The sequence below is a fragment of the Magallana gigas genome, chromosome 5 (genome assembly GCF_963853765.1).
Source record: "Magallana gigas chromosome 5, xbMagGiga1.1, whole genome shotgun sequence".
Classification (NCBI taxonomy): Eukaryota; Metazoa; Mollusca; class Bivalvia; order Ostreida; family Ostreidae; genus Magallana; species Magallana gigas.
Window position 1 is genome coordinate 52,372,979 of NC_088857.1, and position 21,132 is coordinate 52,394,110.

Genomic DNA, 21,132 nt, shown 5'->3' on the forward strand with positions numbered 1-21,132 from the left:
GCAAAATCTCAACAAATACAGATTATATTGGTTTATAAAAACTATTTGATGTGTACGAATCAAAAACTATTGTCTCAAGAACATTGGTCTAAAAATCTATTACTCGATAAGATTTATGCAATTCCAATTCATTAATTAAAGTATATTAACATATAATGGAAAAACAAGAGACGAAAACCTCGATGATGAGATATGATGATCGATATGGTAATGTAATTGTATTGGAGAACATGTTAGTGGGAATGAAAGATATTCTGCTTAAAAATCGAACTCCTGCTTTAAATCCGGGATCCATATAAGTAGCTTATAACGTCGTGACACAGCATTTACTCACTACATATTTCGTGATCAAGCATGGAATTGTTTGCATGGATTCTGCTGTTGTCGCTATTGTTTCAAGGTGAGATTTGTTTTTATACTTTATTTCTCAGAGTTCATAATAGTGTGCACATATTTATAATTATGATCTTAAAGTTAAATATACCACATTTAATAATTATTTTTTAAAAAGAAATGTTTGCGGTTTTTACAGACCAAGGTAGATAAGTTTTAAACTTTCTGCAAATCATAAGCTTATTTTAAACGCATTTAAAAGTATTGAGTATAATTTTGAAATATTTTTCTAAACTTTTGTCACGTACTATGTGTTTAATTTATCATCATCAGTTGTCAGAAGCTTTTTCATTTCAAAAACATGATGTCGAGGACCTTAACGAGGTCGCCGTATTTGTAATGATCTGACCTAATTGGACACACAGTGAGAACTGAGATCATTTTGAGCTGAAAGACCTATCGGTATCAAAGATGTAATACTGACGTTATATTGTATTTAATCTCTGCCTAGTTGTGAAAATGGAGGTCCATATATTTATTAATAGTGTTAACTTTTATTCATTTGTACATGTTATTTGGAAAGGTTCTGAATTTACTCTCAATAAAGTATTTTCATACGTTTTTAAAACAAAAATATGCTCCTTATAGCGAATATCTTTTTAGGCAATACGCAAATCCAACAAAACAAAAGTACTTTATAATTGTGCATTAAGAATCCATTTTCAGTTACATTAAAGAACCTTAGTTCTTAATGAATACCAATGAAAAAAGTGTCGCATTTCCTTTATTGCCGCTCATCATACTGACACACTTAAGTTCAGGTTCCCAGCATCGGAAATAAAGCATTAAAAAAAGTTTTAGAATAAGTTTCTAACACTGTTTTTATCCAAGTCTTTTAAAATATAAACTATCTACAGGTCACTCTAGATCTAAACCTGTTGATAACCAGCTTTGTATAGTGTGATAGTTTCTTTCTTTATCCAGCTTACGTATACTTTCGAAAACATCGCCTTTAGGTAAAAGGTGTTCATTGATCGTATTTAAAGTTTCCGTGTCAAATATCAAGGTCTTGTCAGACTCTGAATCATAGGTTTTTCTAATTAACGCACCTGACTATACCCAAACGCCCTTGATAATTAAAGGGTTTCATTGATCAAAGGTCACAGTTTAAGGTCAGAGCAAATTTTTGTACAATGTTTTGTTTGTCCTGATGTTCTTTATAAAGCGGGTCTTTGAGATGGTTTTGATGATGTCTTGTTTCACATATCTCGGAAAGGAGGAATTAAATTTGAATTTAAAATGCCTATGATCCACATTGCTCTCTTGACAAACAGCTCTTTTATCTTTCCAGAATTTTAGAAATGAAACTCTTCTAAAATATCAAAAACAAATTAGGAAGGAACTTGTAGCATTGTTTCATTTGAGGAACAGATTTTTAAATGTTTTTCTTTAAACATTTCACTGTTGACTTTTATACATCTACCGGGTCATCAGTGATGTTCAGGAGGTCATGGTTATAACAATTTAAACCTACATATTGTGCGGATGTTTGTATAATTATAGCACAAGTTGTAGCATTGAAGTTCTCAAAGATAATTAAAACATTGTTTTAGTCATATATATCTCTGTTGATCTTTGGACCCTATTTAGGGCCCTCTCTGTCCAGGGAATTTGGTTTATTAAAAAATTCAGAAATTTGCGATCTATAGAAGTTTGATGTAAATATTGGCATTTCTGGTTGCTGTGTTTCTTGTAGAGAAGAATTTTAAAGACGGATACCTTTTTCCCACTGTTTTATGTTAGTCTTACTTTTCGAAATTGTTTAACCAATTATTTAAATAATGAGCTACTTCCTATAAGAATGTTCAATACAGAGTTCAGTTAAATTTGGACCAGTGGTTCTAGAGAAAAAGTCAAAAATGTGAAAACTTAACAGAGAGACGAATGGACGGGCGATGTACATCAAGTGATTGGAAAATAGCAATGCCTCAGGTGAACTAAATCTAAGGAGGTATATATGGTACTTATTGCTTGACGTCATGACTACATTTAACAATTACTAATCAGAGGGGCATCGTATCCGCTCTACACTCTATGACATGTATAAATAATACAGTATTATTTATATATGTCATAGAGTGTAGAGCAGTGTGTTTGTTAATTCGATGGATTTCTTCCAAAACATCCAATCCAATTTATAATATATATGTATGTAGCTGTTACAAAACAAATGTCAAAAAATTCATCTGACCCCCTCCCCATAGATATCTGCCAATGGACGAGGTCATTCAAACATCTCAGCCGTTGTTTGAATGGTAAAGCAGAACTTAGCGCCATAATGTCTCATTCATAGTTTTTGCGCGCCAATTAGTGGACGAGACCGTTGGGATCATGCCAATGCCCCATAGCACACCGTGTGTTTACATCACAGGCACGTAGCATCGGGGGAAATATCACGGATTCCCCACTCCACTTTCGTAGGAGCATGTAATAAATGAAACTGCAAATAAGGAATTTTAATTAAATTGAAGTTACAGGGTGTTTTTTTTCATGAATTTGAGAATTCGCCCTTCATTAATTGCTTGTCAAGATGATATTGATGAAGCTTCTCCACACACATTCAAAAACAATACGTGTTTGTGTACCATTTCATATTTCATATGGTTGGACATTTTTAAAATTTCCTATCAGTTGAATTTGCATCCTAATATAACGAATACAATTTTAAAACTGAAGTACTGAAAGCCGTGCTCTTTTGGTGTGTTTTTATGCATTTTGTGTAGTAAAGACTGAAATCTCTCTCTCTCTCTCTCTCTCTCTCTCTCTCGTGCTTTTAATATCGGCAAAGCGTCAGAGAGCGACCAAATGCTGTAAGTGCCTATAAACAAAATTATGTCTGTCTAGCAGAAAAAGTTCATCAGTTGCTTCCTTAAATTTTGCAACAAGCTTTATATATTCAATCCCCATTTCTTCAGCGCGCAGCAAAGTAGTTCATGGAAATTCATGTACATTGTATGTGCCCAAAATGCATAGTCTTGTTTTTAAAACACGTTATTGATAAGAAAACTAAAAAAGATAGACAATTCTCTCCAAATTAAAAAAAAAGAAACAAAATGCCAACACTTTTGACAAAACGTGGCTCTTTGTGTAACTATTTGGTATAGAGGAAGCTTTTACTTTGACGCTCTTGGTTTTTTGTTTACTTTTGAAGTTGTGCTATTTATAGTGACATTGGCGATTTGCTTGCCTACAGCCAAGACTCTGCTTTCAGCAGAGCCCGGCTAAAAATGACTATTTAATCCCCAGCTTTCAAGCGTACATGCACTTATATAATATGTGTACATTCCTAAAAAACTGAATAAATAAAATAATTGAAATTCGAGTGATATATATGTACATGTTCTTATTGATACACGCATGCTTCCATTTAATAATTTTGTTTAATAGGGAAAGCTATTACTTTTTCGATTACGTTAATCATAACTTGTCCTCCCTTGTTATGTGCTTGCCGCAGGCCAGGTGCCCCCGGAAATATGGGTAATTTAACGATAATTAGTCAATATAATTTTTCTTAAGGTTTAATATGGATAGGAGTATACTAAAATCGCATAATAGATGCGTCATAGTAACTACTGGATGAGTTAAATAACATTATTATTCTCCCAGTTTACTTGTTAAAATTTATTCTTTTTCATTCACAATGCACTCACATGTTTGTAATTATCAGTGTCCAACGTTTTATCTAAATAGCGAGAAATTAAAAAGAAATTATTCTTAGCATATCCCTCGTATATTCATCTTTAAAAGGCATATAGCAAAATCCATTGCTTGTTAGAAACAAAATTCTGATGACAATGATCAAAGTTAAAGTATTGATATATGTCAATGCCATTGAATGTGTTAAATTGTAATAAAAATATACATGTATATCATTAGCTGAAACAATTATCTTAGCTCAGGATAGCCTTAAGTCGGCATTTTAGTTCAAATGCCTCTTGAGTCATGATTTACGGAAGCCAGATTTAATTGCTTATTGTTTAATATGTACGAATATTTATTTTCTTTGATGTCATTACTATTTACCTGTCAATTAATTTCTACTTATTGGATGGTTTCAAATGTCATACTAGACAAGTAAAAATTGAAAAAAAGAGAGACAAAAATACAAAAAACTGGTTTCTCTGTAAACATCGATGAGAACTACAAGCGCAAATCTATATACCACGAATATCCAAGTAGTTCCCATGATGTAGAAAAATTTCTGACTAATTAACAAAAAAAAACCTTCAAGAAAATTCTGAAATGGTTTTAGAATGTGGTCAAATTCTGTAAATATTGACCCTTTAAATGAAACTAACTGAGAACTTTTAGTGCAAATTTACCAGTTATATCTATAAATCTACATCTACCGAGTAATTTTTATTTTATTCCTGAAGAAAGTTGATTGTGATTCGTAGCACTATAGAAACTGACAGGGCTGAAATCTACACGATTCAGTTCTAACTTGCTTATCAGTTGGCCGAAACCTAAAAATATCACTGACTGCTTGAAATACTGTAAACATAATTTTTTATAATTAGGTGTACGATATTTAACGGAAAATCAATTTTCAACAAGTAAGCGTGGATTTGAATTGGTGCCTATTCTTATGCATCTATCAGCTAACGATTATTTTTTCTGCCAATTCGCATAATTCACTAAAGAAAGCAGTTTATAGTTTAAGTACACCCCAGAACATGAACCCAACATATAAAGAAAACACTGACAATCAAAAATAACCTAAAGAAATCCTTTTGCAGAGTGCTTGGGGTCTGAAGTCTGGAAAATCGTGCCCCGGCTTCTAGATGGAGGGACAGCGGAAATACCCTCGAGGTCCTACAACGGAAGTACTATATCTCTGTGCGCATTGGAATGCCAGATGAGACCGCCATGTCAACTTTTCCGTTATAACTCAGACACATCAGAGTGTGACTTGTATGACGGAAGAAGATTCAAAAGAACCTCCTACGTTCACCGAAACCAGTTTTATCAGAAGATGCCAGAATGTAAGACTTTTTAAAGTTTTGATTTTCCATACTGTAATGCGTGATGTATGGTTATATTTTATAAATCTAGTTTTGCATAGTAATGCAAACATATTGTTCAGTACTTTCATGTGTGTAATGTTTGTGTATGATGACGGTCTTCAGATTGTGTGACCGGGCGAGACGAATGGTTCCCCGAGTATCAGACTTGCATTTGGATTCCGACCCACGCTTCTCCTTACGAAGAGGCAAAACGTCTATGCGAATCAGCAGGGAAAGTCATGTTAGGCATCAATAACTTTTCACAAGTCTTGGACCTAATGGATCTTTTGGATACTCGTAAGTTAAAAAAAAGCATGTTCAATATATAATTTTAAACTTTTAAAAAATGCTATTAGTATTAATGTACTTGCTCGGACAAACCGAAAGTGAAACAGTGTTTGGACCTAAGCACAAATCAATACCGCTGACAACACTTAGTTCCTGAAAATAATCGATAAATTCGATGCAATGTATTCTGAAGCATTGTTTTTCAAGAAAACCTATTTATTAATACCATTAAAATAGTAAGATTTTAAATGGTACAAACAGTTAAGATGATTGTTTAAGTCGTATGCATGTATTCATATGCTAGACTTCAATGTACTAATCTCGTTCAACCAGACGCTCGGCTGTCTCCGTTAATATCTGACAAAACAGTGAGTCTCTCTTGTTTGTCGGAGATAAACGGAGACAGTCGAGCGTTTGGTTTAGCAAAACTAGAGTTCAATCTTGCCTGGATCCATACAATTTCTCAGAAATATTTCGAATACTGATACTACTTGCCATGCAAAATCATATATCGCTGATTTTAAAATAAATAATAATCGATAAAATCAACTCCCGTCAGTACTTCAGTACTTTGATTATAGGTAGTTTTGTCCGTTTTAGAATACATTCACGTATACTCCCGGCGCACTGGAACCAAAACTTATGAGATGGATGACGGGACCTTGTTCCCATCTACATTGTGGTGTCCGGATCAGCCATATGAAGACTCGGGCTGTATAGGGGTCCAAAACGACCCCCAGAGTGACTGGTGTCCCTCTCCCGGAGTAGACGATATCATATGTTTTCACACGCGACAGTTCTTTTGTGTGTAGATAAGATAAAATCACGTCAGTGGTGCACAAACAGCTCCAGAGGATTAGGAGGACTGGATAGTCGTGGTTGTCAATCTTCTTGATACAAAAAACTCTGTATAAAGATATAAGATAATGTACAAAACTTTAAGATATTATATTTCTTCACGAATTTATAGGGTATGGCCAAAAATATAATATATAAAATCTTACATAGTGTACTATTTCCAAAGTATCTTTAAAAGTACAAGTATTATTAAAATGAACAAAATTTTTGACAATTTGTAAGTTAATAACACAAACAATTTTTAAACAGTTAATCCATACGGTGCACTATTTTAAAACAGTCTCAAAAGTTGAAGGATAACGAACTTGGTCAATTTGTTTGACCATTTTAATGTTAATAACACCCCTCTACATTGTTCCTAGTCTTTAGATGTGTGGAAGTACACAAAATTCGTTCAGAAACGACTTGAAATACCAGTGACGTCAAAGTATTGGCTATACGTACATGTTTAATTGACAACGGACCAAAAAATTGGTCAATTGATTCAATACGGTGATACATGGATTTTTTAAGCCCAATTTCTACTTCTTTTGAACCCTTTTGAAAATAATTATCGTAACCGTATATCCAATAATGTTCTTACAGATACTGACTAAACCGAATCACGAACAAATTAGTTTTAAGACATTTGTTCGCAAGGCGGTGCAATTAACGTGAGCTTTTATAATTTGTATTCTAACGTGTTCACAAGCAATTTTTTAATCATAGTGTTTTAAAAATACTATATGTATATGATATTTGATTTGTGTGTGTGTGCTTTATATATATATATATATATATATATATATATATATATATATATATATATATATATATATATATATATATATATATATGAACACAAAAAATAAGTCCAATGCTCAAACAACTTTTATCTATAGCGCTTTCGCCCTACCGGGCTCTTCAGTAGATTTAAAAACAACATGTGTATTTATATATATATATATATATATATACACAATATACATAATTGATAGAGGATTAATGCATTCTACTTCCATTGCGGAAAGCGAGTGCAATTTCATGCCAATTTTAATTAAGTTTTTTGATAACGTATATTGTTGATGTTGACTGTTTGGTAATTGATGTTTCAAACAATCGATAGAGAACCTCCGAAATATACAATTGAAATGTACATTAAACAAACATGATATCGAGTGTTCGAACTTCGATAAAGATATATTATGAAATTATAGCAAGAATATTTTGCAACAATATTTACCGTTTTTAACATTGTACATCATGCAAAATCGGTATCAACACCAAATATAAGCTCTCAAGTGATTAAAAAATGATAACCAGTTTAACGGCATGCATTAAAACACAGTCCTATCACAAACAGTTATGTGCGAATCCAAAAACAAGGGGGGGGGGGGGGATCCAAGGTTTTAGTTTGATTTTCAGGACGCTTGTCCAGGACCAACTTTTGGTCACTTTGCTTATTCATATATTTTAGATTTTATATATTTTATATCTTTTAGGTTATGGGCCATCAAATCTTGTTTGTGCTTCTTACAACTTCAAGACAGTTTAACTCAAATGCAGGTCTCCGTGACCTACTTTTATTATCATACTCTTCGAATTCAACATTGATACGTAAAACCTGAATTGTCATTTTTCCATTATTTTATCTGAAACTTATAGTTGTAACAAAGCTTTGAAAAGTTATCGAGGTAAAATGTCACCTATCGGGACATATTAAAATGTTTAACAACATGGTCAAAAGGTAAACCTGATATGTCTACAGCAGTAGTGAGAAAAATGTATATGCAAAAGCTTTCAATTTGAGAAATTCGTAATCTATATCATCGACTTATATGTTGTGCATCATTGTAGTTGGTATTTTATGTTATATTTTATTAATAACACAAACTGTTGTCTTTTCTACATTCTTATTTAACCACAACGCATCACCTGAAAGATAGGTTTTAGTTCCAACGTGAGTTCATAATTAATTCTTTTACATGTGATAAAATCAGCTAAAGTTGGAAGAAACTTCTCATGTGGGCGATGTGGCCCAGTAACAATGAGATACACTTTATTGTTTTCATTTAATGGTCTCACCATCAAACATAAACAACTATGCCTGAAATCAATGCAGTTTTTTAAACTTACTTTTTTACTGAATATTAATTGCTTATCGTTTTAATTTATAATGAGCAAGAATTGTTTTGTTAATTATCATTTTAGTATTCCATTACTCTAACATTTTCTGGTTCTTGAGTCATGGCTCGATATTGAAGACTGGCTATCATTGTAATTGGTTATCTTCATGAAATAGTAATGTAAAATGTTATTTGTGTCTGTTTTACAAGAAAAAATTTCGAAATAAAATATCTTAATATATTGAAGTTGTGTTAAACTGTATTTAAAAAATGACTCAGCTTTCTTGAGTATTTTAAGTCAAATCATCAGTCGCTTGAGATGACAAAAGCAATAATAATTGACCAACAATAACTGATTTTTTTAAAGCAATGTCACACATGGAAAAATCCAAGTCCATACAACTGTGCTGTAACCCAATTTTTACAATAAAGATAATGCAATGGCGTATACATTTCCTCTCAGCAAAGCAATTAACTCTTTTTAAGCCAATTTTCTTTCCTTATGATAGATTTTACTATTGCATTTCAACTGTTTGATTTCATTTGAGGCATTTTTGGTATCGTTCACCAAAGTCAAATAGTTCCAAATATAATTCATAAACTATTATACGGAGTGGTATGCTAACTTGTATTAAAATATTCAGTTGACTACATACCCGTGTTGAGCTTGACTTTTGCTTTCTATTGTTATATTTCTTTTGTTGTTGTTAATCCAATTTCTATTTCAAAATGTCTAAAATACAAATGTAAATTTTAAACTTGAGTATGATGTTGATTGTTATGTAATCACATCTACTGAGCACCAATTTGATTACGTGACCAATTAAAAATTTGAAAACGCAAGTGAAGTTCAACAGTTGTTGTCTATTTGTTTTATGCAAATGTACCGTTAAAACTGACAGTTCACATAACATAGAAAAGGCATATATCATACAGAAAGCAACATATATGAAGAAATTGAAACCGGTAACTACAAGTCGTCAGAAATTTGAAAAAAAGAACTAATTACAGAATTCATTAAACATCATAGCATTTAAATTGCAGCATCATAAATACATGTAACTTAAAAATCTAGTGTATGCATTAATTAAAAAGAACCAGGATGCAGTGTTATACATTACAGTATGCCTGCAAAGTTGCGAATAGGCCCTGTTAAATAAGTTCATGAATCAACTAAATCAAAAAGAATCAATGTAAAAAACCGAATGTATTTCTTATCCTTGGTCAACTACAGAACTACAGCTTAAAACTTAATAATTATTTTCATCATTACAGGCATGTTATTACTTCCTGAATAGTTGATATTGACATTGATCTATGTGTATTTCCTTAACATTCGGTTTTTTAGTTGAGCGAGCACACTCTTTATGAATGTAAATTTATAATCTACATGTAGTTTTCTGGAGATAAATGGGAAAATATAAAAAAGTAAGAAGAAAATTGATACGAATGTGTCTGAAGATAGAGTTGATAAAGATCCGACTTACTTTTTAACTAATTACTTAATTCCAAATGAAATCTGACCTATTATCCTATGTTACATAGGCACCACAAAGTAATACGGCTGGTTTGTAATTGTCGCGGGCAAGGCCGTGATAAAAAATCGAATTTGTATTATCTTTATCGGGAAATTCATGAAAACAGTAGGATAATGTTTGCATCTGTGACCTAAAGGCTGCAAAGTTTAATAAGATGAATAGTTTTTTAATCGGCTATGTGTTTTTAAAAAATCCAATAATTAACAGTGAAGACAATTTTATATAAAAACGTCTATTAAGGATTTTAAAAAGCAAGAAGAAGTTGTTATCTAAAACAAAGTAATATCACAGTTCTTCACAGCCTCGTCTACAAAAAAGGAACCGTTATTGAACTTTCTTGTACATAGAATACATTATTAATATATAAAAACCTATTAACACAATGTGTCTGACAAATTTGAATGCTTAAAAAAGATGCTCGAGCAGACCAACTATCTGCAAAAGCAGTGCATGGCACCGAGAACATCATTAAAACATGGATGGGATACAACTAATAAGCGGTCCCTTTTTGTGCATCAGTCGGAGTAATGGCAATCTTATTAAAATTAGACTTGTAATTCCGCTATGTATAGCGTATCGTAGAGGAGCGGACACGAATTACAAGTCTTATTTTAATTAGATTGGAGTAATGGGAGCACAGATGATATATCATATTCACAAGTTTACAGCAGATTTGATGGACAATATTTTAACTACCTAGCGCCCTTAAGGGGATGTGCGGCCATCTTGTACATTTGAGGATAAGAATGTAAACATGTCTTGAACTGGCTTGTATCTGCTCGAAACTGGCCAAACAAGTTGCCAAAAGATATAAAAGCAATAAAAATGAAGTCCTAAATGTCAATTTGTTTGAAAAGTGTGCATACAAGAACAGGATAATGCCATTTTAATCACTTAAAACAGCTGTCGAACTGCGCAGCTACAGACTTATTTTGAAGATTTAAAAATCTGGAAAAAAATATGAAAAGGGTTCATTGGTGTCTCTACAGCCATTTGTTGAGAAAAAAGTTTGAATTGTGCTCATCTAAGTTGTAACTTTGTCTCATTACCTCCTACAGTTAAGGAGCAGATTCGTTTCGGACAGCAGGTGGTTGTCCCAGTAAATAAACTGAAGTCGTTTATAAAAACCATATCCGAGTAGATAAAAAGGAAACTTCCGTAATCATAGTGGGAAAATGTACGTGCGCTATTCTGTTGCACATGAATGGAGTATCTGAACAAAAAACCTTGCAAAGCACTGGTCATAGGTCCGAGAAAAGTGTAAGAAAGTACAAGGGAAGCAGTGAACAGATCGAAATGGACGTGTCATAGATGTTTGATCCACCTACATGTAGTTCTTGCCTCGGGATCTTCAACCTCTTTAGTCCATAACTCCCGTAATATCTTCATAGGTCCTCTCACTTCATGCCCATAGACCAACTCGAACGGTGAGAATCCCAGACTCTCTTGTGGAGCATCACGGTACGCAAACAATGAGGCTGAAAGGTACTTGTCCCAGTCTGCCGGACGTTCGGAACACAACGTGTGCAGATAGTAAAATTTGCTTGATGCCTCATATGGACACAACTGTGATCGGCCGAAGCCGATCACAAAAATTACGACATACATACAGCAGAGATCAGATAAGTAAAATATGTTTATTAGATCAATGTGATATTTCATTGCTATACCTGTGTAACATAAGAGCAGAATGAATATATGTATACCGAGAACAAGCAGAGTAGATTTACATCTGGATTTATTGAAATGTACATGTACTTAAATTAGTGATTTGAAATAGTATTCGCTTGTGTATTTTTCCTTTGATTAATATATACTAGCGGAAAAAAATATTTAATATATGAAAAAAACATTTAAAAATTACAATGAACAAATTTTATTTTTTGTAATACTGTTAACGCATGTATTCGTAACAACATCTCATAACACATTAATATCAACGTCAAATAACGTCAAGTTCAGCACAATCGAAAGTCACTGTTATTTGAAATTGAATTAACAAAATTAATAACGCGTGTGACCACCATTTGCGTTCACGCATGCTTGACAGCGACGCCTCATTGATGCCACTAAAGTGTTCAGAAATGCTTGAGGGATGTTGTTCCAGATGTTGGTTAAAGCCTGGCCTAAATCAGCCAATGTCACTGGCTGATTTGGTAAACGGCGTAAACGTCTTTCCATTTCATCCCAGACGTGCTCGATCGGCGACAAATCGGGGGAAACAGCTGGACAAGACAAAACATCGACATTCTGTTGAACAAACAAGTCCCTGACTACACGTGCAACGTGTGGCCTTGCGTTGTCTTGCTGCAGAGTGATGTGATTTTGATGTCTCTGTATGAAGGGTTTCACATGACGCTGAATAATTTCATCTCGATAGCGTACGCCGGTGAGATTTCCATCGACAATTTGTAGAGGGGTCCTGCCACGTGCTGATATTCCACCCCACATCATAAGGCTATCTCCACCAAATTGTCGACGTTGCACAACACAAGCGTCCTGGTAACGCTCCCCAACGCGACGATACACCCTACAACGGCTGTCACTGATATCCAAATGAAATCTGGATTCATCAGTGAACAGAATATTGGCCCAGTTCTGTTTTTTGAATCGAAGATGTCGTGTGCATCACGCTAGTCTGGCGATACTATGACGTTGAAGCAGTACTGGGCGCACCGCTGGACGTCTTGGTCTGATGTTTTGCTCGCGCAGACGATTACGCACAGTTCTTGGACTAATTGGTCGAAGCCCTGGAATGCTACGGGCAGTCAAACTTGCTGACTGGAAGCGATTTCTCAGATGCACAAGTCTAATGTGGTTGTCCTGTTGACGTGACGTCACACGAGGTCGCCCAGAGCGCGGTCGATCCTGAGTGTTGCCAGATTGTTGAAAACGTCTCCATAATGACTGGATGGTGTTCCGATGACCTCCAAAGTGTCTTGCTACAGTATTTTGTGACATTCCAGCTTGCAGCATCCCAACAGCACGTTTACGTTGGTTTTCGTTGAGTCGTGGCATGACATATGGGTAAATTTTGTTGAAACTAAAGTGATTTCCTTAACAAAAAAAGTTTAAATACCAACCAGTATTGGCCCGTACGTAAAACTCGTGCGTACAAATTCTTCAATAAACAACAGGTGCTCACTAAACATGAAAAAGTCCGTGCATCCGATATTGTCAAAAACATTACCATTATCGATTGTTTAAATTTTATAAATACAATAAAAGATATGGAAAAATTATACTAAATTTTACAATGCAAAGTTTCTTCATTAGTATATTATGGGCATTGAAGAACAAAATTAAACTCATACATAATACAGTTCAGTTTTTATATCCCTCGCCCAATTTATGCTAGAAGCTGGACAAGGTATAATTCATACGATTTTCTGTTTTTATCACTTTACACCAGTATTTCATAATTTTCGTTGAACAACCACCCCCGGATAAAAATTCAACGTTGAAAAATGACCCCGTTCAATTTAAAATCCCGGGTCAATATTCTTCGTTACACCGGCAGTGGTTTGATGCGATATCGAGTGGAAAAAATAAAAGTCTTTAAGAGGCTTCCATACTTCAATTTGATTAAAACGAAAGTAAAACATCTAATTTTACTCGGAAACAAGGGGAATGGCAAACAAACAACTTGAGATTGATTGTATGTAAAACTTTCTAACTGTAAGTATATTACATATTCACAGGGAGTCATACATGGAGTGCGGACGATAATCAAAGAATGTAATTGTACATAATGTAGGCCTAATAGCTTAAATTTGTTTTGTTGTCTTTCAGTCAATAAGTTTATTTATTGTTATGCGACTCAATTAATCAATTTTTGTTTTAATATATAATTGATTACTTTTGTTTGCTTGGCAAGAATTTAAGGTAATATGGGATGTAACCTCTCTAAATCTGATATATCTCGTATGTGTTTGTGTATCACTATCAGAGAGCGAGAGAGAGAGAGAGAGAGTCGTATGACCTAAATATTTATCATCATAAATTGCAAATTGTATTGAAAATACAAATACTTTCTTTAAAAAACTTATAACAAAATAATTTGATGACGTGAGGAATCATAAGTACGGTGCGTGATATATGCCATAACCAAAATTAAAAGAGTAGCTCTACGGAAAAATCTGGTCCAAGTCCTACAAATCTGTTGATATATAATTATTACCTTTGCATTAATTGAGGCTGGACATTACTGTTCCTTACAACATAAAACCTCATAATCAATATTGGATAAAAATTAAGTACACTGTACATGTACTTTGTAAGCAGTGTACAAAGTATTTAGAAATGCGTAAGTTGTATTTGTAACCACCCTATTGTTATACAAGTATTTTGCATTACATAAACGTATGGAACGCCGGGACTGTCTTATATGGGGATTTAACATTATGCGCGGTGATCTCATTATATTTGGTAGTATATTCATTATGTGAGGTCTTTTTTACATTATATCGTGTGCATTTTCCATTACATATAGTACTTCTTTCATTATATGATGTAGTTATTTCACTATATTATGTATATCCATCATTATATGAGGTGCTTCCAACATTATATGAGGTGCTTCCAACATTATATGAGGTGCTTCTAACATTATATGCGGTCGTTCTAACATTATATGCGGTGAACACAACATTATATTATGTACTTTTCACATTACATACAGTATATTCATTATTATATGTAGTATTTCTGTTATTATGATGATGAAGAGTGTTGGCATTCCGTGCGGTAGTTTATGCATTTCGTTGTGATGTAGACACAGTATTATATGCTGTGCTTTCATCTTAATGATGATGATCTTTCGGAAGCTTTTTTTCGGAAGTCGTGCTATGAAAAAAAAATGAATGATATTTTACGGGACCTTAAAATGGCTCAATTTATAGATGGATGTACCCATTGCCGGGCAATGCTATTTGTCTAGCCCTGCTTAAACATTCTTAAATACTTGATGAGGATTACAGTATATCTTTCCAAATTATAAGGCGTGAAAATAGATCTTCACATTGTCTATTTAAGTTTTTCACCTGATAAGTTTTAAAAAAATAATTTCAATACTACACAAATCACAATTCATAATTTAAAGTTAAGTTTTTTATCCATATTTCTAGGACCTTGCCAAAATTTTAAATTATTCTCTTAGAAATACCGATTTAGCGTTAAAGGAATTCGTATTTCTTGGTTTTTGAAAAGAGGTGGGTGGAAATAAATATTCGATCTGTTCCTGAATACTTAATACAATATTCATTGTTGGGCTTTCCCGTGATATACATGTTCGCTTGCCAAAGGTACACGATTCGTACGGTTAGTTAGCACAGAGACATTTTAAATTTTTTTAAGTTTAAGCTTTTTTATGCCCCTGTCCAAATCGAAGATTCGGAAGTATATAGTTTTTGCCCTGTTTGTCCGCAAAAATATAGATCTTGGCCTTAACTTTTGAGTTGGTGGGGCAATTGCTTTCATATTTCACAGATGTATTCCTTGTGACAAATCTTTTCTTGAAGTACCGCAAAATTAATAAATATCGTTTACTTAAAATTTGTAATTTAGATTATATTTATCCCAGATAGTAAACTTTACATATGCATTTAATGAAGATGAATGAACAGTTTCTGAAATTTTAAGACACCCCTCTCCCTTCCATTCTTCTCTCAATGCACGCCATTCAAGCTTGAAAAATCATCGGTTCCCGCTATTACATTTTTTTATTTTGATAATTTATATTTAGTAAAACTATTTTTGATGGATTTTATGTCCACGTGTCCGGTTTAGAGCTCATGCACACAAGTACGAGAGTTCAGCTTCACACCTCTACTTGCATTTAATTTTATTTTTTAAGTAAACCAAAAAAGTACAACTCCCCTGTGATGAAAATAGAATATAAATGTACATAAATTTCTGTTTTCACACGAGATGCCCCCTCTCCCCCGGCATATTGTATCCTGCTGTCGTTTCAATAAATAAGTGGAACTATTGTTACTTCAATTGCATAGGCGTCGGAACCGGGGGTGGGGTGGGGGGGGGGGCTAGCCCCAATTTTTTTTTTTGCAAAGTTAGACCTAACCATTAGGAATATAGCATCATGGAAGGTTCAGCCCCCCCCCCCCCCCCCCCAACTTTTTTTCGCATCAAGTAAAATTGTTCCTAAATTTACCTTAAAAAGATTAAGATATTAATAGTGATATCGAAAATTGGAGCCAGATTTTATTGATCTTGGGAATTATTGTCAAGATTTCTGATGATTTATCTAGCCCCCCCCCCCCCCCCCCCCCCACTTTCAATTTGCTTCCGACGCCACTGAATTGTGCCAAATTGTAAATTGTCAATATGAAATTTAATCATAAACCTGAATGATCTCCAATGATAGATTTACAGTGAAGTCGTACCCAAACCGAGTCGTACCTAAACCGACTTTATCAAATGATTCGTCATACTAAAAACTCTGCGTTTATATTCCAGAGAGATTCCGAAAATAAGCTTCCGAAAGATCATCATGATAATAATACTGAGTCTACATCACAACGAAATGCAAAATCTACCGCACGGAATGCTGACAGGACCGGACATAATATTTAATGTTCATCATCATCATAATAACAGAAATACTACATATAATAATGAATATACTGTATGTAATGTGAGAAGTACATAATATAATGTTGTGTTCACCGCATATAATGTTAGAACGACCGCATATAATGTTAGAAGCACCTCATATAATGTTGGAAGCACCTCATATAATGTTGGAAGCACCTCATATAATGTTGGAAGCACCTCATATAATGATAGATTTACATAATATAGTGAAATAACTACATCATATAATGAAAGAAGTACTATATATAATGGAAAATGCACACGATAAAATGTAAAAAAGACCTCATATAATGAATATACTATATGTACCAAATATAATGAGGAGAACACTGCGCATAATGTTAAATCCCCATATAAGACAGTCCCGGCGTTCCATACAAACGTGTACGTTGTCTTAATGTCTGTAAATTCGATCTAATACGTCACGTTGGGCTGAAAGTTTTTTTTTTTTTAACCGGATTTTCCAACGGAAAAATCCGGTTATTAAAATGGCGGGCGGGCGGGCGGCTGCCAAAAGGTTACCCTCATTGTACGGATAATTCCTCCTCCTTCTTTTGCAGATCAATTGTACATATATCAGAGGTGTGCATATTGCTAAGATTTTGATTTCCGATAATTTATCGAAAAAATACTTGCTTTTGAACTTAGTCATTTTTTGGCAAAATGTTGCATATTGGGTACCCTAATTGTACGGATAACTCCTCCTACAGTTCTCAAGATAGGAAGTTGTTCTTTTGCAGATTAATTGTAGATATATTAGAGGTGTGCATATTGCTAGAATTTTGATTTCTGATTATTGATGAAAAAAATACTAGCTTTTGAACTTAGTCATTTTTTGGCAAAATATTGCATATAGGGTACCGTCATTGTACGGATAACTCCTCCTACAGTTCTCAAGATAGGAAGTTGTTCTTTTGCAGATCAATTGAACATATATCAGAGATGTGCATATTGCTAGGATTTTGATTTCCGATAATTTATTTTAAAAAATACTAGCTTTTGAACTTAGTCATTTTTTGGCAAAATGTTGCATATAGGGTACTCCATTTCACTGGATACGGGTTGACATGGTTTATGGATACAGTTCAAAAGAAAACCCGGTTTGCTGTCACATTGACAGCTTTTCACTTGTTTTTAATTTCATATTATTTACATTTTAAATGTTTAAAATGTTAAAATAATTGTCAACCAAAGTTTAAATAACATGCAAAGTACAGAGCTCACAATTTTGTTTAATAGGCGAACGAGACTATGTTTTTGTTCTATTTTATTCAGCCAAGAAGATAACTTTCCCCATAATGCTTGCTTAATGCTATAGCGTCCCCATGAACCACATAATAAAAACTTTGTTTACATAAAGTCATATTAAAAACTCATTTGACGACAAATATCCTCAAAAGTGTGTACAGAAAAATTTTTAAACTGAAACTTTCATACACTGATCCTAGTTTCACTTTTACTTCACTTGTGGCGATTTTAAACAGAAATGTATATACACATAGTACCTATCAGAGATAAGCTTTTTAGGTTCTCCGATCCTCAGCACCAACGTATTTTTTTCATCCTGAAAATTTTATTTATCCTTCATGCTAAATGAATTAAAATAAAAAGAAATTTTTGGATGGTATCCATGCATTTTACAAAGTTGTTGCAATTTTTTGGCCACGATGAATATAATGGAATAAATGACGTATACAACTTGATATCAAATTCGAAAAAAAAGATCGTACCGGTGCATCGATGGCTCGAACCCCTTTACCTCTAGGTAGTAGGTCACTAATAGAGCCATGGGACCCACTAAGCCAAACAGTTTGTTGCATGGATTTGCGTAATATTGACACTTCAAGTCAAATTAAATTTGTCTAGATATAAAAGGCAGATTTATGGGACGAATAAAAAAAATCCGGATGATTTAGAGTTATCGAACATTGCTTAGGATCGGGGGTCGTTTAATTTCATTCACTCAGGTACCCCCCTTTTACCTCGAATATTTGATAAAGATCAAAATAGGTTGCTTATAAAGATTTTAATTATGACACAAACACCTTGCATAATTTCATTATTTTCCTGATACTCTTATAACTTTTAATTTTGCATTGAAAATTTTTATTTTTAGCAATATCTTAAACCGAGATAGAAAATCCTTTTTATCCATCAAATATCTTTGATTTTTTTTCATTTAAGTTAATGTTTAGCCTGGGCATCCATTGACCTGTTTATTTTCGCTGCATATTTAATTAACTTTATTGAAATAAACGGAAATTTAAATTATCGTATTTTTATGAAATGTATTTGGCAGTGAAAGAGTGCAAACGTACATATTATTGGAAATGTGGGTATAATAAAAAAGACTACTCATGGAAATTCGAATTTGCATTCAATATAAATTTTACTTCATATACTCTCATCACTTTTTCAGAACATGGCGGAGGCGTTAAACAGAACGGAGCGAGAATTTCTATTGAATTGTGGGATATGCGGAGGAAGGTTGACGGATCCGCGTATTTTAGACTGCCTGCACTCTTTCTGTAAAGAATGTCTTGTTATTAAACAGGAACAAGCTACAAAAAAAGATGTCGTTATTTGCGAACTTTGCGGAACTCACACATGTTTGTCCAATGATTCTATTGACTCCCTGACGACCAACATCTTTGTAATGAACATAGGAAGAGTGGAGGAGATCACCAACTCCAACTGCAGTTTTTATTGTACTTTCTGTGAAGACCAGGGTGACTGGGAAGAGGCGTCATCTCGGTGTTTGACCTGCGGTGATTGGCTGTGTCTGGCGTGTGCCAGGCGTCACTGCGGCACCACCGTCACCAAGCGTCACAAGGTGGTGACGCTTGACGATGTAAGAGTAGACCCCCAACACAGGCCAGAGCTCCGAAAACTATGTGAGTCAAAATGCATTTCTCACGATGAAAAATTACGAAAATTTTGTTCAAAGTGCGACACACCTGTATGTTCTGAATGCGAACATTCCGACCACAAAAAACATACATTTATACCTCTGGAAGATGTTGTTGAAGAGGTACAGGACAATTTGTCTAATGCACTTGAAATGTACGAAGTTATAGAAGAATGTGATATCGAACCCGATATGCAGATGGCTAAGAGATTTCAGGAGGTGACAAACAAAGAGAAAACTCTTCTGCAGATTGTCCACAGTGCTCGTGAACGTCTGATTCAAGAAATACAACAGCAAGCAACTGCTGCAGAATTGGCCATATCTCAGCCATTTGAGGCTGTGAAAATGCTCTTATCAGAATCGATGGAATTAGAAAAGAAACGTTCCGAAAGCACACAGAAATCGCGACTGTTCTGTGAAAAGCTTCAACAAGAGGGCCTAAAAGGAGAGAGCGTCCATTTTAGAGATTTGCTTCAGAGAGTAAAAAAGGGCGACCGTAAAAGAGCGCAACTTGAATTTCCGCCTGAAATAAACGTTAACGTTAATGAGTTGTCTTTCCCCAAAATTTTCAGTGTGTCGGTGTCTGAACCTGTTAGTCCAGTGGAGATTCCCAGAGTTAGGAGTCCTGTTTAATAATAACACAAACTTTTGTCTTTTCTACATTCTTATTTAACAACAACCCATCACCTGAAAGCTAGGTTTTAGTTCCAACGTGAGTTCATAATTAATTCTTTTACATGTGATAAAATTGGCGAAAGTTGGGATAAACTACTCATGTAGGGGATGTGGCCCAGTAACAATGAGAGACATTTTTTTTTATTTAATGGTCTTACCATCAAACATTAACAATTATGCATGTAATCAATACGGTTTTCCAACGTTTTTTTAACTTAATATTTATTGCTTATCGTTTAAATTAGAAAAAGCAAGGATTGTTTAGTTAATTATTTGAATATTCCTTTACTATGACATTTTTGACAATGTTCTTGAGTCATGGCTCGATATTAAAGACTGGCTATTATTGTAAATGGCTATTTTCATGAAATAGTAATGTAAAATGCTATTGTGTCTGTTTTACAAGAAAAAATTAACAAGAAATAAAATATTTTGATATACTGAAGTTGTGTTAAACTGTATTTAAAGAATGATTCAGCTTTCTTGGGTATTTTAAGTTAAATCATCAATCGCTTGAGATGACAAAAGCAATGATAATTGACCAAAAACAGCTGATTTTTTTTTTTTTGGAAAAGCAATGTCACAGATGGAAAAATCCCAGTCCATACAACTGTGCTGTTGCCCAATTTTTACAATAAACAAAATGCAATGACGTATACATTTCCTCTTAACAAAGCAATTAACTCTTCTTTTGCCAATTTACTTTCCTTATGATCGATTTTACTTTTGCATTTGAACTGTGTGATTTC

General features: G+C 33.9%; 2 protein-coding genes across 6 annotated transcripts; both read left to right on the forward strand.

Annotated features, from left to right (window-relative positions):
- The first annotated feature begins 276 nt into the window (after positions 1-276).
- On the forward strand, positions 277-7,287 carry LOC105318058 (uncharacterized). The gene is made up of 4 exons (XM_034446836.2): positions 277-400; positions 5,133-5,378; positions 5,523-5,696; positions 6,288-7,287. The coding sequence occupies exons 1-4, from the start codon at positions 355-357 to the stop codon at positions 6,497-6,499; spliced, it is 678 nt and encodes a 225-aa protein (XP_034302727.2). The 5' UTR covers positions 277-354; the 3' UTR covers positions 6,500-7,287.
- Positions 7,288-13,748: 6,461 nt separating this feature from the next.
- On the forward strand, positions 13,749-20,828 carry LOC105322101 (E3 ubiquitin-protein ligase TRIM33). Of its 5 annotated transcripts, none has more exons than XM_066086335.1 (2): positions 13,749-13,866; positions 19,220-20,828. In XM_066086335.1, exon 2 carries the CDS (start codon positions 19,223-19,225, stop codon positions 20,339-20,341), a length of 1,119 nt encoding a protein of 372 aa, XP_065942407.1. In that variant the 5' UTR covers positions 13,749-13,866; positions 19,220-19,222; the 3' UTR covers positions 20,342-20,828. The 5 variants fall into 5 exon arrangements, with proteins under 5 accessions (XP_065942407.1, XP_065942410.1, XP_065942409.1 ...); XM_066086338.1 differs by having other exon boundaries at positions 13,768-13,846; XM_066086337.1 differs by having other exon boundaries at positions 13,827-13,932.
- Positions 20,829-21,132: the final 304 nt, after the last annotated feature.